The sequence below is a fragment of the Aricia agestis genome, chromosome 1, assembly GCF_905147365.1.
Source record: "Aricia agestis chromosome 1, ilAriAges1.1, whole genome shotgun sequence".
Lineage (NCBI taxonomy): Eukaryota > Metazoa > Arthropoda > Insecta > Lepidoptera > Lycaenidae > Aricia > Aricia agestis.
Genome location: NC_056406.1, coordinates 1,276,291 through 1,302,378, shown reverse-complemented (window position 1 = coordinate 1,302,378; position 26,088 = coordinate 1,276,291). Strand labels below are relative to the sequence as shown.

General features: G+C 38.3%; 2 protein-coding genes across 2 annotated transcripts in view; both read right to left on the bottom strand.

Annotated features, from left to right (window-relative positions):
- Positions 1-26,088, bottom strand: part of LOC121728540 (leukocyte receptor cluster member 8 homolog) — a 138,045-nt gene that overhangs the window by 66,565 nt on the left and 45,392 nt on the right. The gene's annotated exons all lie outside the window — the stretch shown is intronic.
- LOC121728559 (lipase 1-like) lies at positions 23,301-25,619 on the bottom strand. Its single transcript, XM_042116733.1, has one exon. It carries the CDS (start codon positions 25,118-25,120, stop codon positions 23,876-23,878), a length of 1,245 nt encoding a protein of 414 aa, XP_041972667.1. The 5' UTR covers positions 25,121-25,619; the 3' UTR covers positions 23,301-23,875.

Below are 26,088 nucleotides of genomic sequence, written 5' to 3'. Positions count from 1 at the left end.
CCTTAATAAGGTTAAGGTAATATAAGGTTGGCCTAGAGCTGAAAATAAAATATGATTTGTGCTTACATACATTCTACCAAGAAGTTGGTCACACCAAGAACTTCCTTTAAAAAGCACGGTCCGTTTGGATGGTAACCTTCTAAGTTTAAAATCAATTACGTTTGGATGTCTTTTAAAGATTGGACCTCATCTGGCAGCACGGAATCGCATTTGTTCCGCCTGTGCTACCACGTGCTGCAGTGTGCTGCCGCATGCGAACGAGCGCTATCGCATTCCGCAGACAAAAAAGGCGATCGCGATAGCAAGTGATCGACGGTAAAAGGATGCGTTAGCATGCTATCGCGCGCTTCAGCGTTCCGGAGTCTCCCTGCCGACCATTGCATTTTTATTTTTTTTTGTCCGTGATGCCGATCGCCTCGAGGATTCCTCCGCGTGCTATCGCATTATGCTTTCTGTCTCAGTCTAGCAAATGGCAATTCTAAGCGACAGAAAGAGAAAGGGCGAACGATGCCCTAAATGGCCGCTCTATAATTGTATTCCGTATGTGCTATGAGAGAAGTTGATTCATACCTGATTGAGGTGGCCCTGCGTAAGTTGGTCGCGTTATGTGATATTATGTCAAACCCGAAAGATCACATAACCCGACCAAAAGACTTAGATCTTCAAACTGTCATTGAGAAACAAATTCTTCGATGGTATTTTCGTATAAATATGTATTATCATTAAAACACTTTGTGCAATATGCAAGTGACCAAAATGTTTCATGCTATCTTAGATAATAATATCAATTTTAAATCTATATAATAATCCTAAATATTAAAAGATATGCAAGTATGTACTATCTGCTATAATATGATTATTTATCATACAGATGACTTCGAACATATAAACTTGTTGTTTATTAAAATAATAATTGCCCTTTACAAAAGCAACAATAAATAAATATAAAGCAAAATAACAGCACCAACTGTTTTGTAAAAATTTAAAATATTTTTGTAATTCTCTCAGATAACACTGGAATACATTTAAATGAAATAAATATTAAGTTAAACTCAACTATTATACTATACCTTAGATATTAAAGCAATGACGTACTCGTAATTATCACGAATAGTACAAGTCTAAATAGTTAAAGTGAATAGTATAAGTTTAGACTTATAAATTACTAGATGACGCCTGCAACTCCGTTGCGCCAAAATTCGTTTATCGCGCGGGAACCGTACGTTTTTCCAGGATCAAAAGTATCCTATGTCCATTCCCGGGACTCAAAGTATCTCTATACTAAATTTGAGCAAAATCGGTTCAGCGGTTTGGACTTTAGGCATGAAGATGTTACAGACAGACAGGCAGACAAGGCAGGAAATCCCGAATCCGCATTTTAATTAAAATTATTCATACAATGTATCTAGCTAATACACTCTTCGTGTTTTCAAATTAAGAATTTCAGACGGTCCTAGAATAGAATCCAGCATTTAAAGCTGATGATGATACTTCATAATTAACTAGCATTACTAGCAAACCGCCCCGGCTTCGCACGGGTACAAAATATATAGCATAATAATATTATGTGCCCCTGAAATAATCAGCCAAGTGCGAGTCGGACTCGCGCTCGTGCGTGAAAAAATTGGCCAAAAAAATTTTGTTATTTTGTTTGGGAGCCCCCCTTAAATTTTAATTTAATTTTGATTTTAAGTACATACGTAATTGAGCAGTTTGTGAAAATTTCAACTGCTTACCTGTTGTCATTATTGATATCAAGCAAAAAAGAACAAAAAATCACGTTTATTGTATGGGAGCCCCCGTAAATATTAATTTTATTTTGTTTTTAGTATTTCTTTGTTCTTCTTCTTCTTTTTTTCTTTTCTTGTTCTTGTTCTTGTTCTTGAGATATAGCCTGGAGACAGACAGACGGACAGAAAACGAAGTCTTAGTAATAGGGTAACCGGTAACGTTTTTACCCTTTGGGTTCGGGACCCTAAAAATGATCAAAATCGATCCAGTAGTTTTGATTTATATTTGTCGCAGAGAAAGAGGATATCAGGGATTTCACGAAATCCCGGTAGATGCCGAATATTCTTGTTTAATATGACGTCTTCTTACTAAAAATATCTAGTGGTATATAATTTATAATATATGTCATTTCACTAAACTAAATCTAGTGAAATTTCAGAAAAGCGGATACCGCCGAATAAAAATCGAGCCACGCATTACCATACCCACACGTGACACGGGCACTAGTGAGAGTGAAACACACGCGTTCTTGAGATACAGCCTGGAGACAGACAGACAGACGGAGAGACAGTTTTACCCTTTGGGTACGGAACCGTAAAAACTAGGATAATCGAAGATCTGGAGTACCTGGAGTACCTGTGTTTTCTAATCAAGGTGACCATGATTAGAAAACACATAAGAGCCTAAATAAACTGCTAACAGATCGTAGGGTTCAGTCTGCGTTTGCAAAGTAAGCGGAAAAAAATATTGTAATTATTTAGGACATCACATTACAAACCTCAAAAAACACCAGTACCTCTCCACTATAGGATGTTATTATACTTAATATAAACCTTCCTCTTTAATCACTTTATCTATCTATATATTAATACGTGAGAGAAAAACTTTGTATCCCTTTTAACGAAAAATGGGGAAACGTAGGTGCATGAAATTTCTCACAGTTATAGTTTATATGGTGAAGGAGTGCATCGAGCTAATATTATTTTAAAATTATGCTTTTATCATATATATTTTTAACAAATAAAACGTTACACACACTACGACACTACTACTAGGAAAAATGACAGATTTTTGAGTGACAAGCCTATACATACGAATTATACTCTTTTATTTATGGTTGAAATCTGTTGACAACAAGTTGACAAATTGAAAATGGATTATTGTTTTTTTTATTTAATTTTAGATTAGGCAATGCTTAAACGGCCAGTCTGAGATCAGCTGAGTCCCAGAGACAAGAATTGAAAAAAACTATGATGAAGTCAATATTTTTTACAAAATGTAGGTAGTAATCCTAATGTCGTTGCAAGTAAGGTCGAATTTCGACAATTGGGCGATCTCTAGTTTAAAATAAACCGCATCAAAATCCATTGCGTAGTTTAAATTTTAAGATTAAATTTGGAGACAGAAAAAGTGACTTTGTTTTATACTATGTAGTATGTAGTGGCTCTGGTAGTGGTGTGGTGATAACAGTTGGATGCAGAAAGCTGAAAAAGCTTTTATTATAGGATTCCTTGGTACAAAGTGGCACTATTTAGTATTTAATGTATTGCATAATAATATACAGCTTACGTAACTGCTATTTTTTGCGAAAATCAAAAGGACATTATAACGATTTAATGTAATACAAAAAACGTAGATATGTCTATCTCGATCTGTAATCAACAACACATTTTGCTAAAAATTCAGTCACTTGTAGTTTTTCTTAGCGCGAGGTACGTGCGCCCTGCTGCACGATAATATTATTCGAGTGTCTATAGTTAATGCGATAAAGATAGGCATCCCGTTCCTCATCATACGTTCGTTCGAACACGGCGATGGAGTCCAGGGACGCGGTGAAGCTCCTCGTGATGGTGTCGCTGGGAGTCGGCACCCTGGTGCATCCGGTCGGCGACGGCACCCGCCGCTACCTGGACCTGCACCACCCGCACCGCAACTTCACCGAGACGTGCGCCGCGCACCGCTACCGCGCCGAAGAGCACCGCGTGCGCACCGCCGACGGCTACCTGCTGACCGTCTTCCGCGTGGGCCGAGCCAGCTGCGCGCCGCGCCGCCCGCCTGTGCTGCTCATGCACGGCCTGCTGCAGAGCGCCGACGCCTTCCTGGACCCCGGCCCGCGCGCCGGTCTGCCCTACCTGCTGGCCGACCGCTGCTTCGACGTGTGGGTGGGCAACATGCGCGGCAACTACTACGCGCGCCGCCACGAGACCCTCGACCCCGACCGCGACGCCGCCTTCTGGGACTTCTCGATCGACGACATCGGCCTCCACGACGTGCCCGCCACGATCGACTACGTCCTGAGCTCCACCGAGTCGCAAAAGTTGAACTACGTCGGGTACTCGCAGGGGGCGACGGCCCTCCTCATAATGTGCTCGGAGCGGCCCGGCTCCTGCGACAGGGTCGGGCTGCAGATCAACCTGGCGCCGGCCGTAAAGTTGACCAACATGCGCTCCACCCCGTTCCGGGCACTGGCCGCGTGGCTCAGCGGGGCGCACCGGGCGCTGGGACCGCGCGAGGTATTCGCGAGGGAGTCCGCGTACCGGGTACTGGCGTCGCTGCTGTGCGCGGCGTCGACGCGGCTGTGCGGCGGCGTGCTGGCGCTCGTCGACGCGGCGCACCCGGGCTCGGTGGAAGGCGCGGCGCTGCACCGCGTGTTCGCGCACTTCCCTGCCGGCGCCTCCGACAAGATGTTCGTCAAGTACGCGCAGAGCCTCGCCAGCGACGGCTTCGAGAAGTTCGACCACGGTGCGGACAACGTGCGGGTGTACGGCGCGCCGCGCCCGCCGCCGTACGACCTGAGCGCAGCGACGGCGCCGGCGGTGCTGCTGTACGCCGACAACGACCACCTAGTGGACGCGCGCGACGTGCGCTGGTTGCGGCGGCGGCTGCCCGACGTCGTCGACGTCATCCGGATCGACAGCCCGCTGTGGAACCACTTCGACTTCCTGTACAGCCAGTACATCCCCGACCTGCTCTATTTGCACATCGACAGATATCTTACGCTGTACACTGAGCTCTAGCAGCAGCAGGAGTAGTGGCCAATAAGAACCTTATTAAATGCCTGCAACGATCGACGCTGCAACGTTCGCTTGTGACAAGTCTGCTGCACGATGTGACTTTCAAATACAATAACGTGTTTATAAGCTTTGTGGTCCACACCGAGATGGTGCGAGCAGGACTTTGAACTATTTGCTTTTTATCTACATTAAATACAATTGTCTACTCAGCACACACGTTCCTAGTTCCTTGGCCTTGATAACGGTCGTCGGTCTACTTATATCTATTTGGGGTGATGATGAGTAAACCATATCATTATGTCATAATGTTGCATTAGAGTTTGTAAAAACTTTTAGATACTTAGGACATATAGTTGCAGATGATTTGTCAGATGACGATGATATAGAGCGGGAGCGAAGGGCTCTGGCTGTTCGAGGCAACATGCTGGCACGCAGATTTGCGCGCTGCTCGTGTGAAGTTAAGATAACCCTTTTCAAGGCCTATTGTCAATCCTTTTATTCGAGTAGCTTGTGGTTTCGTCATCGGCGTCGGACAGCCAGTGCCCTTCGTGTACAGTATAATGACATTTTCAGGGTGTTGTTGCGGCTGCCTCGCTTCTGTAGTGCTTCTTCAATGTTTTGTGAAGCACGTACGGACGATTTTTATGCGATTATTCGCAAAAAAGTAGCGTCTATGCGTCAGCGCTTACGTGAAAGCAGCAACAGCATCCTGCAAATGATATATGCAAGATTTGACTGTCCCATTCAAGATAAATGGATGAAAATCTTAATGGGACTAAAAATAGGATAGGTTTGTCATAATTTTAATGTGAACCGTAAAATTAATAACATTTGAAGTGATGATTTGTATGTGATGATGATTTGTTCTGATAATGTTTGGTAACGCAATGACTTAAAAAAAAAAAAAAAAATTCTATGGATGTTAATCTGAAAATAAAATGATTATTATTATTATTATTATTATTATTATTACATTTTCATACCTCAATCATTATCTTGATTCATTACTATTATAAGGAACAAGGGTTTCGATGTCCAAGAGTATATTTCTTGACCCAGGTGAGTGGTGACAAAACAGTGTGATTAATTAGTTTTTAATTTGTTTAGTCTAAGTGCCTTTTTATACCTTCTGGTTACCGGTTACCGGGTAGCCAGTGCCGGTTGCCGGGTAGCCAGTGCCGGTTGCCGGGTAGCCAGTGCCGGTTACCGGGTAGCCAGTGCCGGCTACCGGAAGGTGTGAAAGGCTCTGACGAGGTACAATACTATTTTAAGTAAATAGTTTAAGTTTCAATCATAGAAAATAAAATTCCCATTTACCTGGCCATCCATTTTTGTTTTTAATGGTTCCGTAGTCAACAACGAATCCTCATAGTTTCAGTCTGTCCATCCGTTTGTCTGTCCGTCTGTCCGCTCCGCGTTTTTTTTCGCGTCCACCCCACCGTGTGGGGTGTCATTGGATAGGTTTTTTAAAAATATTACGAGTATTCAAAGATCATTTTACGATTTAGGAACCCATTTGTGAAATATGAAGTTTTAAAGTGGAAAAAATCGTTAGAGTCCAGTGTCCCTTCTACTATCTGAACGGTTGCTCCTGATTATTATTTTTAACAAAGAATTAAAACCGACTTCCAAGGTAAAAACAATAATAACATCCTTATAATATGAACTAAAAAGTATTATCATCATTTTGAAGTCGGTACCAGATAGCTGAGTCTTCAGTTCTCTGACAGAATATTTGAAACTTTTGGAACTGGCACCGACTTTAAAATTATGAAGATTGAGTACAGAAATAGTTGAGGTTTAGCCGAATTCGGAAAAAGGCACTACTTATTAGATAGGAAAAAATATTTAATACTTTTTAGTTCATATTATAAGGATGTTATTATTGTTTTTACCTTGGAAGTCGGTTTTAATTTTTTGTTAAAAATAATAATTTCACTCTTTTTAGTTACCTACTAACCATCGCGTAAGTATATTTAATATTCTACTTATCTTAATTCTTATTACAATTTGTTAAGAGTCACACGTGCTCACAAATATCAGGTAAGTAGATAATTTTAAACAATACATTTAAAAAATCGAAGTGAACAGTAAACACGTGCTAGCCGCTAGGCAATTATTGTACCTATAAACTTGCATAGGAATTCGATTTTCGATTTTCGATTCGAAAAAAAAAAAAAAAAAAAAATATCCACAGCCGAATATATAACCTCCTCGTTCTTTGGAAGTCGGTTAAAAACAAAAATTTCGTTAAAAGAAGAGGTAACTTTGGGATTTTTTTCCATCAAGTGAAGTTCATGATATTGTGTAATGGTGTAATGGAATATAAACTCTGGACACTGTGTTAGATCCTTAACTAACACATATATTTTTTTCAGAATTTAAAATACTATATTTTTATGTCCCCTGTCACTTTTAAATCTTGAAAATCGTCCGTTTCTGGGAATACAGGGCCTTAAGTATAATATACAGTATTATGATTGAACATAACAAATATTGTCGTATCTTTATTTGAAATGATCGAAAAACCTCGATTTTATTATTAAGTACAAATAGTTAAACACTTAAATTAAGATATTATTATCATTATTATGTGAAAAAAAATCACTGAATGAGAAGGTAAATTAAAAGGTTTTTGATTTTATATTTCAGTTGATTTAATGAGAGTTAAATTAAGGTTCACCATTTCTGACGTATAAAAATAACTACTTGCTAGATCTCGTTCAAACCAATTTTCGTTGGTAGTTTTAATAGTAATGTACATCATATATTTTATTTAGAATTATCATCACTTTAGAAGTTAGAGGGGGGACACACATTTTACCACTTTGGAAGAATCTCTCTCGCAAACTATTCAGGTTAGAAAAAAATGATATTAGAAACCTCAATATGATTTTTGACGACCTATCCATAGATACCCCACACGCATAGGTTAGATGATATTTTTTTTTGTTTCAGTCAAGTACCTATACCTATATACCTACCCCTTACATTTATAATGTTTTTTCCGTTTTTGTACCAAAATCTTAATGTGGTTTACATACATATTGTACTTACCAAGTTTCAATAGTATAAGTTTCGGAGAAAAGTAGGTAGGTTTACTCGTTGTGCAACTCGGGTTAAGATTATATTGTTTAAAGCTTATTGCCAGTCTTTTTATTCGAGTGGGTATAAGAATGGTATGGGTTGGGTATAAGAATCGAACCTGTGACGCTCTGCGCGTCCAGTACAACAATACTTTCAGAATGCTGCTGGGGCTACCGTGGCGCTGTAGCGCTTCTGGTATGTTTGCCTCTGCGGGTACCGACGGTTTTAAAGCGGTAATACGCAAAAAAACGGCTTCACTTATCCAGCGTCTACGAAAATCAAACAACAGCATTCTGAAAGTAATTGCAGATAGATTTGACTGTCCTATCCAAGAACATTGGATAAGGATAGTCATAGGAGTAATTTAAGTTAAGGAAAATTATTACTAACATCACTAACATAATATTTAGTATATTTTATAAGCATTTGTTATTATTTATTATTATAATTTTGTAACTAAAACACTAACATTACTATGGGCACATTGTTTTGTCTGAAATAAATGTTTTTCATTCATTTATCATTCATTCAAAGTGGTTGTGACATACGGACGGAAAGCTACAGACAGACAGACATGACGAATCTATAAGGGTTCCGTTTTTTGCCATTTGGCTACGGAACCCAAAAAAGTACTTACTTATATAAAAATATTTATCTTAATACGACAGCATGATTATAATTATAATATTATGTAATAATGTTATATAGAAAAGATGTATGCCACGTATGTTTAAAATATAATAATTATTTCAAATCAAATAATTCAATCAATCAAATTAGCCTATAATATTCGTCCACTGATGGACATAATATTATATCCTATTGTATGGCCGATATCCTGTATATTGTATTATATTATTATTATATTTATATCCTGTATATAAATATAATAATAATTATGATTAAATAATTATTATTATATTTTTCGGAGCAGCCACCGTTTCTAATAAAAATATTTAAATAATACTGCATCATTGTATTTTTTTCAATCAATCAAAAAATCATTGTATTATAATAATATTATAATAAATTCTATTCTCATTTAGATTGTGCTTGTAACAAAATCTATTCTTTTATCCACACCTTAATTAAACAGCTCTGCTGTTTAATGAATAGATATAAGTACGGTATGTTTTTTTTCATAAGTACATAAAATGTGAACATATTTTATTATTAAAAATATATAAAAGTTAAAAACAGTTTTACGACCCAAGAGACTGGTTTGACTAAAAACTATAATATCATTCTATACCTTATATTATAAAACTATTTATTTGTAATAAGTCATAACTGAGCAAATTAAACTGTATGTGTTAAAAAAAACAGGGTAAGTAATTAAAAAAATGCAATAAAATTCAACAAATTGTATATTTATGGTTTTTGGTGGGGCGCTTTTCCTCAGTGTTTCGACGTACGAAACCTTTTTTAACTTTTTTTGTTGTTTTTCCATAAGTAATATAAACTATAAAGTATTTCGCCCATGGGCCCTATTATGAGCTCTTAAATCCATTCACTTTACGTCCTTATACAGTCAGATAAGGACGTAAAAAGAATGGATTTAAGAGCTCATGATAGAGGCCCATATTATTTTATTGAAGTGACTAATGGCACCATGGCAACGTCCATCGCTATGCCGTCGCACAAACAATGGTCGCCGTCAGTCTCGAGTTGTAATAATTTACTATTATTTATTCAACAAATGCACTTATCAATATAAAAAGTAGCCAGTAGCCGATTCTCAGACCTACTGAATATGCATAATATAAAATTTGGTAGGAATCAGTAAAGCCGTTTCGGAGAATTACGGTAACTAACATTGTGACACGAGAATTTTATATGAGTATAATTTAGTATATAAGCAAATACTATGAGCAAAACTGCTTTATTTTGTTGTATGAGCTCCTAGTATACGGAAGCACGTACGCACGCAGCTGATTTTTATTATAAATGCCTGTTTGTTTTTTCATTGGTACGCAAAATATATTTTGCTGCCGCTTTTTGACAGGCACAAAATATAGGATAGGAAATAGGAATATTTGTGCGAGTATACGAGGCGAGTAGTGATAGAACCATGTAAGTACGAATTTCTAAGTACGGTACGGTAAATGTGGCCACATGATAATTGATTATTAAAAGACGTAAGTGGACAAAGTGGATATAAACTACGTTACTAAGTGTAAGAAGTGGATAACTTTTTTTATGAAATAAGGGGACAAACGAGCAAACGGGTCGCCTGATGTAAAGCAACTACCGTCGCCCATGGTCACTCGCAACATCAGAAGAGCTGCAGGTGCGTTGCCGGCTTTTTAAGAGGGAATACGCTCTTTTCTTGAAGGTACCCGCAGTATTTCCGGACCTATACGACCTGCAAGGTCGTATAGATACGGAAATAGGTACTGCTGGTGATAGTTCGTTACAGAGTTTTACAGTGCGCGTTTTAAAGGGCGGTTAAAGATATTATAATATGATATTATAATATCTTTAACCGCCCTTTAATCTGAATGAAAAGAAGAAGTGACTTCTTCAACAAATTTCATATTTTATAACAAGAAATACGAAAACAATTCTGCTAGATTTCAAATTTTGTAACAGCTGATTTTGGTAAAACAGTTTGCGACAACTAGCTCCATCTAGCAGATATCAACAGAAACAATAACTAACTTCTATCTTGTACCATAATGGAAAATATTACATTCAGAAGAAAAAATTTAAAGGCTAATTCAGACACTAATATCGCTATGATTTTAGACGATGAATCACTAATAAATATTTCATCGCGGAATTACGCTCAGATGTGGCTTCACTCTGCATCCTCTATCGGTTGTATCACGGGGAGTGCTCTGAGGAGTTATTGTTCGAAATCATACCACCTGCGCGAAAAATATACCAACCCTTATCACCTTGGTGAGTGGCAATCTTCCACCGTGCGTTTCTCGCGTAACTTTCTGCCGCGCACTGTAAAACTCTGGAACGAACTATCACCAGCAGTATTTCCGTACCTATACAACCTTGCAGGTCGTATAGGTCCGGAAATACTGCGGGTACCTTCCAGAAAAGAGCGTATTCCCTCTTAAAAAGCCGGCAACTCACCTGCAGCTCTTCTGATGTTGCGAGTGACCATGGGCGACGGTAGTTGCTTTACATCAGGCGACCCGTTTGCTCGTTTGTCCCCTTATTTCATAAAAAAAAGTTATCCACTTCTTACACTTAGTAACGTAGTTTATATCCACTTTGTCCACTTACGTCTTTTAATAATCAATTATCATGTGCCCACATTTACCGTACCGTACTTAGAAATTCGTACTTACATGGTTCTATCACTACTCGCCTCGTATACTCGCACAAATATTCCTATTTCCTATTCTATATTTTGTGCCTGTCAAAAAAGGGGCAGCAAAATATATTTTGCGTACATACACAACGTAAATTTGTTGAAGAAGTCACTTCTTCTTTTCATTCAGATTAAAGGGCGGTTAAAGATATTATAATATCTGCATGTAATATTCACTTGCTTAAAAATTAAGGTCTAACAATCCACTTACTAGTTTTGGTCTGTTTTGAATTGAAATGTTGAATGTATCACTTCACAAACTTCACAAACAATTTCACTGATGTGTTGAGTGTTTTAGTCTATAATAATCGACTTTTACTCTCAATAAATTATGATAGCTGTCACCCAATTTTCTTATATTATCTTATATATATATATATATATATATATATATATATATATATATATATATATATATATATATATATATATATATATATATATATAAGAGAGAATCGTTTGCTTGTTACGCTGCGGATCCCTATGAAGAACGCCGACGCAGCACCCGACCACAGTCACGCGGCAGCGGCACGAGGCGCGGAGTCAGCATTCCTCAGTTTACAGCATTTTTGCAATAGTTATTTCGCGTCACTTATTATTCGATCGTCGAATAGTCGAGTCAATTTAATTATAGTTTAATTATTGTAAGATTTAATTAATAAAATATTTTAAGAAATTTTGGTTTTTTTTGGAAGTCGAACTGCTGCGAAATATAATTGGCGCAGTCGTACGGATTCGGAAGTAGCCCTCGTAAAGGATATCGCAATCGTGCGCGTGCGATCGCTACTTGGCTTCCAAAAGTCTTTACCGAAGAAAGAAGAACCTTCGCGCAGCAGAAGACTGTATCCAGCCATCGATACGCCCAGAAAGAGCCGAAATGCAGCTTATGTGAGTACTTTTAGAATCACTCTGAATTTGCTCCTTTCTTATCCTTTAAGTACTTAATTTTATTTCCAAGATTTTCCATCCGCGACAATCGAGGACTTCTAGAATTAGTAGTAGATTTAAATTTTTAGATACGATTAGAGAAATTAGTGAAGAAAATTCAAATTTAAATATGGCAACTATGGATGATATTTTTAAAGCATTAAGATTAGTACCAGATTTTGATGGAAACTCGAATGTCCTTACTAGATTTATTAAATTATGTGATCAGCTCGTAGAAAAATTTGTAGTTCCAGGGAATGATTTAATTAATTTAGCTTTAATTAATGGTATATTAAATAAAGTAACTGGACCTGCCGCCAGGTTAATTAATTCGAATGGCATACCCGATACTTGGCAAGGTATTAGGACAGCTTTAGTGAATAATTTTTCGGACCAACGTGATGAAACCTCTTTATATAATGATCTTGCACTTTTGACACAGGGGTCTTCAACTCCTCAGGAATATTATGAAAAATGCCAGAACATTTTTAGTACCTTAATGACTTATATTAGTTTGCATGAGACGATTTCCACTACTATTGAGGCAAAACGTAATTTATATAAGAAGTTAACCCTGCAAGCCTTCCTACGTGGTTTAAAAGATCCTCTAGGTTCCAGGATACGCTGTATGCGCCCTGAAACTATTGAAAAAGCCCTTGAATATGTTCATGACGAAATGAATATAATATATATGCAGGACAGAAATGACTCACATACTGACCGACGTAATCATCATAAAATTAATAATAATTTTAATATGCCCGGTACATCTCGTTCATTTAACCCTCCACAACCACCACCTCAATTTTGGCAGCAACGACCTCAAAATAATATGTGGCAACCTAGGCCTATGTTCAATCAAAATCAAGGACCTTCTCGTACTCAACAAATTTTCCGTGCTTTACCCCCAAATTTTAACCCTCAGAGTAATGTCTTTAGAATCCCCAATAGAAATAATTTTTCATCGAATAATTTTGCACAGAATAATTTCGGACGGAATAATCAGAATAATAATAATTTTAATAATAGTAATCAATCTAATAGACCTGTTCCTATGAGTGGTGTTAGTCATTTTACCCCTAAGCCGTTACCCTTAAGAGGACATGACTGGACTAAACAGGGAAATCCGCCCCCATCGAATTATTTTAAATCCCGACAGTTAAATTTAAATGAGTGCTATGACCAGACTTACTGTGACCCTTACATGTACTATGACCCTAATGAATATTATACAGAACCCATTGAATATCCTTATGACTATTACTATGACCAACCTTCTTTACCTATGACTGAAAATAATATTAGCTATGAAAATTCTGACTCTCAGGACACTGAAAGCCAAAATCAAAATTTTCAGAAAACCCCGAAATCAGACAAACCACGATAGAAATTAATTTACAGACTCAAAGACAGTTACCGTATATTCAAATTAAAAATCCTCCACTTAAATTATTAATAGATACAGGAGCCAATCAATCTTTTATAAGCCCTAATGCAGTTAGTAGATATTTTCCTAATTTTCCTTGTAATTATGAACCATTTGAAGTGACCAATGTACATGCTACAACCCGTAACGATTATTCTATTACAATACCTTGTTTTTCAGAATTTAACGACAGAAATAATATAACTTTATTCATTTATAAATTCCATGACTATTTTGACGGACTAATTGGACTTGACTTACTTGACAAATGGGAAGCTAAAATTGATTTAAAGAATAGAAATTTAATTACTACATTAGCCAGTAATCCAATTTTAATGTACGATTCAAAAAGTTGTAATTTATATGAAGATATAATTCCCGCTCAAAGTTCTAAAATAGTTAGAGTTCCTATAAATGTTCATGACGGAGAAGCAATAGTTAACGAGCATATTGTATGTCACTGTAAAATAAGAGATTGCATTACTAAAGTTAAAAATAATAGAGCTTATATACAGGTAATTAATGAAAGTCCAAATGATGTAATATTTTCTTTAAACCAACCAATTAGTGCAGAATCTTATAATATAGAATGCCATAATTATAATATTGTTAGTGATAGAGCAAAAGCAGTTTTATCTAAACTTCGTACTTCTCATCTTAATCCCGAAGAAACTAAAAATATAGAAAATTTATGTGCCCGTTATGCAGATGTATTTTATCTAGATGGAGAAACACTTACATTTACAAATAAAATTAAACACAAAATTAGAACTACTGATGAATCCCCTGTACATGCTAAAAATTACCGTTATCCATATGTCCATAGAGAAGAAGTTAGGAACCAAATTAATAAGATGTTAGATCAGAATATAATAAGACCTTCAGACTCTGCATGGAGCTCTCCTATATGGATAGTACCAAAGAAGGCTGATGCGTCTGGAAAAACTAAATGGCGTCTCGTAGTAGATTTTAGGAAACTAAATGAAAAAACTATCGATGACAAGTATCCCATCCCCAACATTACCGATGTACTAGATAAATTAGGCCGATGTCAATATTTTAGCACATTAGATTTAGCAAGCGGATTTTATCAGGTAGAAATGGATGAAGCAGATATTCAAAAAACAGCATTTAACGTAGAAAATGGTCATTATGAATTTTTGAGAATGCCTATGGGACTTAAGAACTCTCCAGCTACTTTTCAAAGAGTTATGGACAATGTTTTAAGAGGACTCCAAAATCAAATCTGTTTAGTTTATTTGGACGATATCGTTGTTTTCAGCACTTCCCTTCAGGAACATATGGTAAACCTTGAAAAAGTATTCCAGAGACTTAGAGAATCGAACTTTAAAATACAGATGGATAAATCAGAATTCTTAAAATTAGAGACAGAGTTTTTAGGACACGTAATTAGTAACGAAGGAGTTAAACCCAATCCAAATAAAATTAAAGCCATTGAAAATTATCCCTTACCGAAAACCCCTACAGAAATTAAGCGTTTTCTCGGATTTTTAGGTTACTATAGAAAATTTATTCCAGACTTTGCCAGAATTACTAAACCCATGACCCAATGTTTAAAGAAAGACAATAAAATAACTTTAGATGAAAATTATATCAAATGCTTCAATCATTGTAAAACTTTACTATTAAATGACCCAGTACTACAATACCCAGATTTTACCAAGGAATTCATTTTAACAACAGATGCTTCGAATGTTGCAATAGGCGCAGTGTTATCACAAGGTGTTATAGGTTCAGACAAACCCATTGCATATGCTTCCAGGACTTTGAATTCAAGTGAAACCAACTACAGTACAATAGAAAAAGAGTTATTAGCAATAGTGTGGGCAACGAAATATTTCAGACCGTATCTTTTCGGACGTAAATTTAAAATAATAACCGATCACAAACCACTCCAATGGATGATGAATTTGAAAGAGCCCAATTCTCGCTTAACGAGGTGGCGCTTAAAACTTAGTGAATATAATTTTACAATAGTCTATAAGCAAGGAAAAAGTAACACGAATGCCGATGCCTTATCACGTATAGAAATAAATATTCATGAAGATCCAGGTTTAGAATTAGAATCTATTATAGCTAATATGTCTCACGATAGTCGTACAGTTACAGCACCTGAAATAGCAGAATTATTAGATGACTCCAGAACACTTACCGTTCACACTTCCGACGAAAATCCAATTTTAGAAATCCCAATTACTGATGAACCCTTGAATAAATTCAAGAGACAGATAGTTTTTAGTATAGTAGGCGATATTAAAAGAAAACCCATTTTAACAAAACCCTTTGACACTCATACTAGAATTTCAATACAGTTATCCGAGTCAAATCTAGAAGAAGACGTAGTTAATGCAGTTAAAGAATATGTGCATCCCAATATTAAAACAGCTTTACTTTTTAATCCCCCTTTGGCAATGTATACAGTTATTCCTATTTTACAAAGAATGTTTAAAAGTTCAGCTATGAATTTAGTTTGTGCAAAGAAAGAATTAGAGAATATAAAGGAATATTTAAAGCAACAGGAAATAATTAATAAGTATCATGATGGTAAAACAAATCATCGTGGTATTAATGAGTGTTATCTTGCCCTTTCTAGTAGATACTCTTGGCCCCATATGAGAGAACAAATTACGAAATTTATTAATGAATGTATAATTTGCGGACAAGCCAAATACGATAGAAACCCTATAAAGCAGCAATTTAAAGTAGTTCCCCCAGCCAGTAAGCCCTTTGAATTAGTTCATTTAGATTTATTTACAGCTCAAAGTGAAAAGTTCCTTACAATAGTCGATTCATTTTCAAAGTATGCTCAAGCTTATTATTTAAAAGATGGTACAGCCATTAGTGTAGTTCAAGCTTTACTTCAATTTAGTACCCACCATGGATTACCCATAACAATTATTACAGATAATGGTCCCGAATTTTCCAACCAATTATTTAGCGAATTTATTAGGTTACATAAGATTCAACATCATAAAGTTGCACCGAATACACCGAATGAAAATGGTTTAGTCAAAAGATTTCATTCAACTCTATTAGAGCATTTACGTATACTTAGATTAGAAAAGAAACATGATTCCGTAGTACTTTTAATGCCTTATGCAATTTTAGGTTATAATAGCTCTATTCATAGTTTTACAAAATGCAAACCAATAGATTTAATTACAGGACATTTTGATCCAAGAGATCCTTTTAATGTAGACCTTACGTCGCATCTGTTACAGCAGTATATGGTAGATCATAAAGAACGTTTGAAATCAGCTTACTCCTTAATAAATGACATGACTACTGAAACTCGTAATAATGTAATGGACAATAGAAATAAGAATAGAGAACCTGAAAAAGAATACTTACCTGAACAACAAGTTTTTATAAAAAATCCTTCAGCATCCAGACAAAAATTAGCTTCTAGATATACTCACGATAAAGTTATGGCAAATCTCCCAATTCATATTTATACTAAAAAGAAAAAGTTACCCATAGCAAAATCCCGGCTGAAAAGAGTGCCTAAAAGCGCTCAATTGTTACAGGACAATACTGACAATACTGACGACTCTACATCTAAGCAGAACGCAAGAAATTCAACTTGAGACACTTGACGACGGACCAGGACTCTTACCTTTCAAACTTGGACAGACCAGGATCATTCACCAATATCACACCTTTTTACAGCATGTTAACCTAGAAGACATAGAATCTAAAATTAATTTAGTGTATTCCCAAATTCAAGATTTTCGTCCTTTACTTAACAATAAAACCCTATCCTTATATGAACCACATTTAGAATATCTCTCAGGCAAATTATATAAAATTACAGAAATATTGCAAACGTTTAAAGTTTCGCGTGTTAAAAGAGGTTTGATCAATGGACTAGGATCTATTATAAAAAGTATATCAGGTAATCTTGATTATACTGATGCAATTAAATATGAAAATGCTTTAAAAGTTTTAAAAGAAAATCAATTTAAATTAGAATCTGAATATAATAATCATATTAGTTTAAATAGAGAATGGTTACAGCATCATACTAAAATATTAAATACTATTGTAGAAAATCAAGATAAAATTAATAAGACTTTAAATTATATAATGGAAAAAGATTTTAAGAGAGAAACTGAATTAATTAAATACGCTCATTTATCTCAATATCTTTTAATTTTAGGTGATAATATAGATAGTTTAACGATTGAATTAGTTAATTTAGGAAATATGTTGAACTTGAGCTTTGCATCGAGCACAGCACATTCAATTATTAGTGTAGCTATGTTAAGAAGTATGATTTCGAAAATTAAAGTTTTATATTCAAGCGAATTTACTTTAGATATAGATTTGAGAGAATATTTTAGAGTTATGAAATTTGGATATTACTATCTAGATAATAAAATAGTTTTAGTTTTTAAAGTGCCGATTGTCCTTCCTAAACCTTTTGACCTTTTCAAACTCTCTGCAGTTCCTAACCGAAATCATCAAATTCTTATTCCCATGTCTCCTTATATAGCAATTCAGGAAAGAGATTCTAGGTACATAGAAACAGAATGCTTAAAAGCTAATTCGGCATATTATATCTGCGAGGAGAATCCTGCTCATACCTTCAATAATCATGATGAATGCATCCACACTCTTATTACGAAGCAGCAGCTCTTGCCATCCTGTAAACTTACCTCTATATCCCAAGAATCTGAAGCATTCGAGCAATTAGACCAGAAGCACTACATTCTTAGTTTTCCGAAATCAACTAAAATTCAAACATCCTGTGGAAAATTGCAGTATAAAACTCTAAATGGAAGCTATCTCGCTATTATACCTCAAGGCTGTTCCATCCAGACTCCAGAATTCACTATTTCAAATTCAAATGATATTATTAAAGGACAACCCTTAAGAATCTCAGATATCGTTCCTGTAAAAGAAAATCAACCCTCTGAACATATTTTAAATTTGAAATCTATCAACTTAGAAAAACTTCATAAAATAAATTCAGAAATCATGGCGCAACCGAAAATTGATTTAAGAAGCTCTCAAGATTTATCTATCTATCACACTACTATTCCTGTATATCTGATATTAATAATTGCTATCATTATCTGCATGACTATGTTCCTGTATCAGCGTTTTAGCAAGTTGCAGCCATCAATGGAGCACAAAGAGACTCAGAATCCTGGAGAAGTGAGGGTTGATCCATCAAGCATCCCAGCAACAATTTTAAGAAAATAGTTGCTGATCTTCGGGGGGAGGTGTTACGCTGCGGATCCCTATGAAGAACGCCGACGCAGCACCCGACCACAGTCACGCGGCAGCGGCACGAGGCGCGGAGTCAGCATTCCTCAGTTTACAGCATTTTTGCAATAGTTATTTCGCGTCACTTATTATTCGATCGTCGAATAGTCGAGTCAATTTAATTATAGTTTAATTATTGTAAGATTTAATTAATAAAATATTTTAAGAAATTTTGGTTTTTTTTGGAAGTCGAACTGCTGCGAAATATAATTTGCTTAAAACAAAACGGCTTCGCGTCATTAGTGTTGCGTTTGTTTTTTTCTCATGTTTTAAGAAAATACTAAGTTACTTATTTGATGTGAATATCTCAAGGAAAACAACACATTCAGTTTTTGTGTGAGGTTAAATTACTATTTGGGGGGCTGCGCCCCCCCTTCCCCCCGCTCCAAGAATAGTTTGCTTAAAACAAAACGGCTTCGCGTCGTTAGTGTTGCGTTTTTTTCTCATGTTTTAAGAAAATACTAAGTTACTTATTTGATGTGAATATCTCAAGGAAAACAACACATTCAGTTTATGTGTGAGGTTTAATTACTATGCGGGGGGCTTCGCCCCCCGAACCCCCCTACTTGGGGGGCTCCGCCCCCCCTTCCCCCCGCTCCAAGAATCGGTTGCTTAAAAAAAAACGGTTTCGCGTCGTTAGTGTTGCGTTTTTGTATCATCATATCATATCATATATAGATTAATTAAAAATAAAATTTAAAGAAAATAAATATTTAAATAATTAATTTTTAAAGAAGGAATATATTAATATTATATTATCGTCCAAATTAATGTAGCACTTTGAGATATACGCCAAATGAATGGGCCTAAAAAGTTGAACATTATATTGTATGACGAAAAATCTCTAAACCATGTAATGGGAGAAAGAAGTTAATGAAGGTAAAAGGTAAGAAAAAAATCACATAAAAACACCCTATACCGCACATATGTGCAATAAGGTGTTTATTGAAGGTGTTTAGTTTTTTTTTTGAATCTTAGATACTATTAGACAATGCTAACACGGCCAGTCTGAGATCAGCTGAGTCCCAGAGACAAGAGTTGAAAAAAATAATGATAATAGTCTCTGATCTTTTTTACAAAATATAGACCGTAGTAGTCCTAATATCGTTGATACTAAGGTCGAATTTCGACCATTGGGCGATCTCTAGTAAGGTTTTATTCCCTACAATGCCCCATATAATAGTGGTCGCTATTAACGAGAAAAATATAAAAGTGGTCCCTGGACCCTGACCAAGGAAAGGTTAGGAACCCGCAGCCGCGCGACTTCCATACTAAAACGAGCTCGTTTTAGTATAGAAGTCGCGCGGCTGCCGCACTGTGAATTGTGAAGGCAGCCTAATATTGCAATAGCTACGAATACTACATTCAAATTGACAAAATAAAGCCGTTGACAATAATTGGCACACAAAGTATTCGGGCCACATTTTGTAAAGCCATTTTGTGGCTTATTCCACAAATCCCCGTTGAGAATCGGAACACATTTTTTGACACTACTTCCTTAGTTTTTATTTTATTTGTATTATATTATTCGTAGCTTGTAGCTCATAAAATTTGACCGAAAAAACTGTAGCTGTATTTTTCCGGAATTAGTATTTTAGATAGATTTAGCTGTCAGGGATGGCATAGCGACATGGAAGAGGGAGGGACTTCTAATTATTTACTGATTGTCCTGAACTTTATCTCGAAGATCTCTGTCAGTCTTAATACCCCGATTTGACATTCATATATATAGAGTATTATCCATGATTATTTTTCCGACCCAAATATCGACCAATAAAATTGCACCATTCGACGTCACGTGGTACAACCTACATGGTATTATACTGATAATTTTTTGAAAATTTTCTCTGGTAGTTGCTATATATAAAAAACAAATTCTAATTCTATTGGCCGACATTTGGGACGGAAAAATAATCCCCCGAATACCACACGAGCTTCAAAATTATCTGGCATTTCCCTCAAGGTTCCCTGCAAACAAATAAAGTCGTCAAGTTTTTCGCGCTCGTGATTTTTTAACCTGAAAAACTTGACTCCTTCATTTGTTTGCAACGAACCTATCGGGAAATACCCGATAATTTTGAAGCTCTTGTGGTATTATAAGTGATAATTTATCACTTCATATTGGTACTGTATCAAAACTGTACATTTTTTAAAATGAAATAAGGGGGCAAACTGGCAAACGTCACCTGATGGAAAGCAACTTCCGTCGCCCATGGACATCGCAGCATCAGAAGAGCTGCAGGTACGTTGCCGGCCTTTTAAAAGGGAATACGGTAATAGGGGAGGGTAGGGAAGGGAAAAGGGTAGGGGTTTGGGCCTCTGGTAAACTCACTCACTCGGCGAAACACAGCGCAAACGCTGTTTCACGTCGGTTTTCTGTGAGCTCGTGGTATTTCTCCGGTCGAGCCGGCCCATTCCAGCCGAAGCATCGTTCTCCCACGTCACAAATCATTATATTATATACTACACAGTACACAATCGATAAACTAAGGAGTGATAATTATATGCAAGCGCACGTGGTGACCCGGTGAATAAGTACAATGTTTCAATTGTTTTTGTTGTACAGAAACAAGAATTATAATAATTATTGTGAGGAGTTGCACAAGTAAAAACAAGAACAAAAAAACCAAATTATCATAGCAATTACTTTTGTAAAGTTACTTCTATTTATATTGAGAATATATTTTGTTAGATTGATTTTTTGTCTATTGGCCATTCCGCCTGCGAAGGTGAACCTTTCAGCCATTTACATAAAATGGTTCTAGTTTTAAAATTCATCACCATAGAAATAATATAATTAACATATATACAATAATACTCCTTTTTTTTTTCATTTCATTGAAACCAGGCCAGCTACGCAGGAGTAATTTTATAGTGCCCAACTGTGTGTGCGCAGTACACAAGAGCACTCTCTATTCCTTCACTCTCGTATCCCAGTGGGACGGAATGCCGACACGACTGGCGAGTCTTTTAACACGCCCATCCGATCCATGGATCATCTTACTTGTAAGACAATCAGGTGATCAGCCTGCATTGTCCTAACCAAACTTGGAAGTAACATGTTTCCAACGCGGGAATCGAACCCACGACCTCCGAGTCGAGAGCCACGCTCTTAACCACCACGGAGGCGTTTTTATTAATTATATTATTAATTAATACAACGTTGTGTAGTTACACGATAATTAATGTTGCCGGATAAGATATCGGTCCCCAACAAAATATTATTATTTATTATACTTAGTTCAGATTTATTCAATTGTATAGGTATGTCAAAAATGGTATGTTTAGCATAATATGAATTCTAGTTTGATTTCAAGATAATATAACAAGTTTAGTTACAATTAAAGATCTAAGTAATAAAAACTTCAGACATTGAAGTTATAGGTTAATAACATAAAAATAACATCACGTTAGTCATGTTAAAGTTAATAAAAAAAACGATGAATAGGTACTAGGAGATATAATTTATGCATGCTTTTTAGGGTTCCGTAGTCAACGAGGAACCCTTATAGTTTCAGTCTGTCCGTCCGTCTGTCTGTCTATCCGTCTGTCCGTCTGCCAGTCCGCGGTTTTGCTCAGAGACCAAAGGACTTACAAAGCTGTAATTCGACATGAATGCACATAATATTAATGGTGCCGGCAAAATGGTATAAATAAATTCTTAAAAAATATAGTTTTTATGTTACCAGCAGGGCTAAAATGGTCGCTTTGAAGAATCATGATATGAATCATAATATGATTCATTTTTCTAAAATCTTAAAATGCAACTCTGCTTACAATTCATATCTGTATTTTTGTACTGATTTTACATTTGTCAGTTTGACAGTTTTGACAATTAATTTGCTGAATTGATTGAGAGGAATTGCTAAATGTGACCATTTTATCCTCGCAGTACCAGGTTTATACACATCAAGCGGGGATGATTTATTTTTTCGCGCCCGCCCCACCGCGTGGGGTGTCGTTAGATAGTTTTTTTTTAAATATTACGAGTATCCATAGATCAATTTCCGAATAAATTTGTGAAATATGAAGTTTAAAAGTGGAAAAAATCGTTAGAGTCCAGTGTGGGCCTCCTTTCTCTAGCTAAACGGTTGTTTCTGAAAATGTAAAAAAAATCACGAGGGTAGGCAATATGCTGAATTTTAAAGGAAAACTATCAAAGCTAAGAAGATCTTATTAATTATTGAGTAATAGTCAATCATCTAAAAAATGTATTCGGCGAAGTATAAAGGAACTTTTTGTTCAAATTCCTTTGAACGAAACTGAGATGATGTTGTTAGTAGTGTAAAACACGTTATAAATGTACATTAATTGACCAATCAAAAATTAGCGGCACTACGGAACCCTAATTTGCGCGTGGCCCGACACGCACTTGGCCGGTTTTTTCATAAATATAGACTCCAAAATATTAAAAAATCTTAATTAACATTAATTAAATAATTTATTCTCATGTCCTGGCTGAGAGCCAGTCCACACGGCGCGTTGCGTCGACGCAGCGCTGCCGTAGCGTTGTTTACATACAAATAACCAAGGTGTTCACAATGACGCACATATGACGGACAACAGCCCCCGAGACGAAGCGGTGTTGACGTAGACTGTAGGCCTACTATGAAACTGTTTTGAAACAATCGGATGAGAATGCCGCGTCCTGCTCTAACAACGTCAATTCACGTTTGTTAGAGTGGGACGCAGCATTCTGGTCCGAGTCTCAAAACAGTTTTATGGTACAAGGCCTGCTTCGTAATAAACACGGCCAGCTATGCGTCAAAATATTTTAGCCAGTCCACACATCTCAACGCACCGTGAGGACTGGCTCTAACTTGAGCGTTGGCGTCATCCTCAAAAATGGACTTTTAAAACCTACCTACGAGCTTACTATAATTTTATATAACTACCTACATACCTAGGTTTTTGGCAATCGATTAAATCGTTCACTTACACCTAATATCTACAATTGTCCACAGCCAATAGTCAATACACTGGTCACCGATTTACAATGCAAATCTCCCGGCCGGCCGCCGACATCATACTCGCAGATCACTTCCCCGGCCCGAGCGCGCTGACCGGCTACGTGACGCTGTACCGCAGCAGGTACTTGTACACGGTGGGGAAGATCATGTCGGGGATGTGCCGGCTGTAGGTGCAGTCGAAGTGGTTCCACAGCGGCTCGGCCACCTCCGTCGCCTCCAGCACGCGCGGCAGCCGCCTCACCAGCCACGCCACGTCCTGCACGTCCACCAGGTGGTCGTTCCGCCCGTACAGGATGACGCTGGGCGCCGTCACCGCCGACAGGTTGTACGAGGGCGGGCGCGCGTCGCCGTACTCGCGCCGGTTGCGCTCCTCCCCGTAGTCGAACTTGGCGAAGCGCGGGCTCTCGAAGCTCTGCGCGTACCGCACGAACGTCTTGAGCGACGTGCCCGCCGGGAAGTGGCCGAACATGTTGAACAGCGTGTCGTTCGAGATGGAGCCGGGGTGGAAGGAGTCGAACATCGCCTCGGCCGTGCCGCACAGCTTCTCCGATTTCCACGACAGGTGGCACATGAACGCCAGGAACTCGTGGCCGAGCGCGCCGCGCGCCAGCACCTCGTTGTAGCCCGCCATCGCCAGCACGCCGCGCAGCTTGCGCAGCGTCGCCGCGAACGCGCGGTAGATGACGGACCGCGTGTGCGTCTGGCGCGCGGCCGGCGCCAGCCCGATGTGCACGTTCACCTTGTCGCAGGCGCCCGGCACCTCCGAGCACATCACGAAGAACGTCCCCGAGCCCTGCGAGAAGCCCACGTAGTTGAGCTTCCGGGCGCCGGTGTGCTGCAGCACGTAGTCGATCGTCGCTGGGATGTCGTGGAGGCCGATCTCCTCGACGCCGAAGTCCCAGAAGGCGGCGTCACGGTCGGGGTCGAGGGTCTCGTGGCGGCGCGCGTAGTAGTTGCCGCGCATGTTGCCCACCCACACGTCGAAGCAGCGGTCGGCCAGCAGGTAGGGCAGACCGGCGCGCGGGCCGGGGTCCAGGAAGGCGTCGGCGCTCTGCAGCAGGCCGTGCATGAGCAGCACGGGCGGGCGACGCGGCGCGCAGCCGGCGCGGCCCACGCGGAAGACGGTCAGCAGGTAGCCGTCGGCGGTGCGCACGCGATGCTCCTCGGCGCGGTAGCGGTGCGCGGCGCACGTCTCGGTGAAGTTGAGGAGGGCGGCGCGCGGGGTGCCCAGGTAGCGCTTGGTGGCGTCGCTGACGGGCAGCGCGCTGCGGGCCAGATGCGCTAGCACGACCGTGCACGCCAGCAGCAGCGCGTGGAGCGTGACCTTAGCTTTAGACGCCATGCCGCGGACTGCTGACTGCGGCCGTACTCGGGGCGCGTGCGCTCGCGCCGCTACATATATGCTAATTATAATTACGTCAAGTGAATCCTGCTTTATATTAGAGGACAGGTTTACTCGCGATTTTTGTGATAATCGCCCGGCGAGGAAATTAATATTCTACGTTTAGGTATACCTATTAATTCACGTTTTTCTGGCGAGTTTTAATCGGTCGAGCCGATCGCGTGACGGATAAAAATAAAAACAGAGTACACGTGAGTCGCGAGTCGTCGCTCGACCGGTCGGCACTAGCGTAACTCCGAATAATCATAAACTTTATCGGTCAGCTCGTTGTGAAATAGGACAAATTCTCGGTCGTCCGTATGGAACAGGGCGAGGAGTGCGGTCGAGCTCCCCAAAATACTACGTAAAATGTAGCACTTCACCGCATTTTAAGTCGCGGAGAGACCGAGACGGAAGTACCGCTGCGAACTGTGCAGTTAGCAAAAAACCGGCCGAGAGCCATTCGCACTCGAGTACGACGGGTTCCGGACAAAACACTAGCAAAGACGTCTGTTGGACGGAAACTTTAGAATTTCATTTCATTTTCTTTCGTTATCGCTTCGATAACTAAATCATATCATCAACTATTTATCAATTATAATAATTACATATAACATGGGGACGATCACAGGGAGTGCAGTCCTAGGAAAGTGGTTTTACCCTTCGGGTACCGAACCCTAAGGTCCTACACGAGCATCGAGAGCAGCAGTAAGTTTCCGCTGCTATTTCATTGCTAACTCGTCCTGACCTTCTCCTCGCCTCGCGAGCTGGTCTGGAATCGTAATGTTGCTTATTATTTATTATTGCTTATCGACAAACGACTATTGCGTCTTAACCGAGAACTGAGCCTCGGAGAATCCCACAATACAAGGGTATTTCAATACAACTTTTTAGAGAAATGAACGAGTATTATTTGCTATTTCGGGTAT

Coding starts and splice junctions, on each gene's coding strand:
- LOC121728559 (XM_042116733.1), bottom strand. CDS start 25,120: ATGGCGTCTAAAGCTAAGGTCACGCTCCACGCGCTGCTGCTGGCGTGC.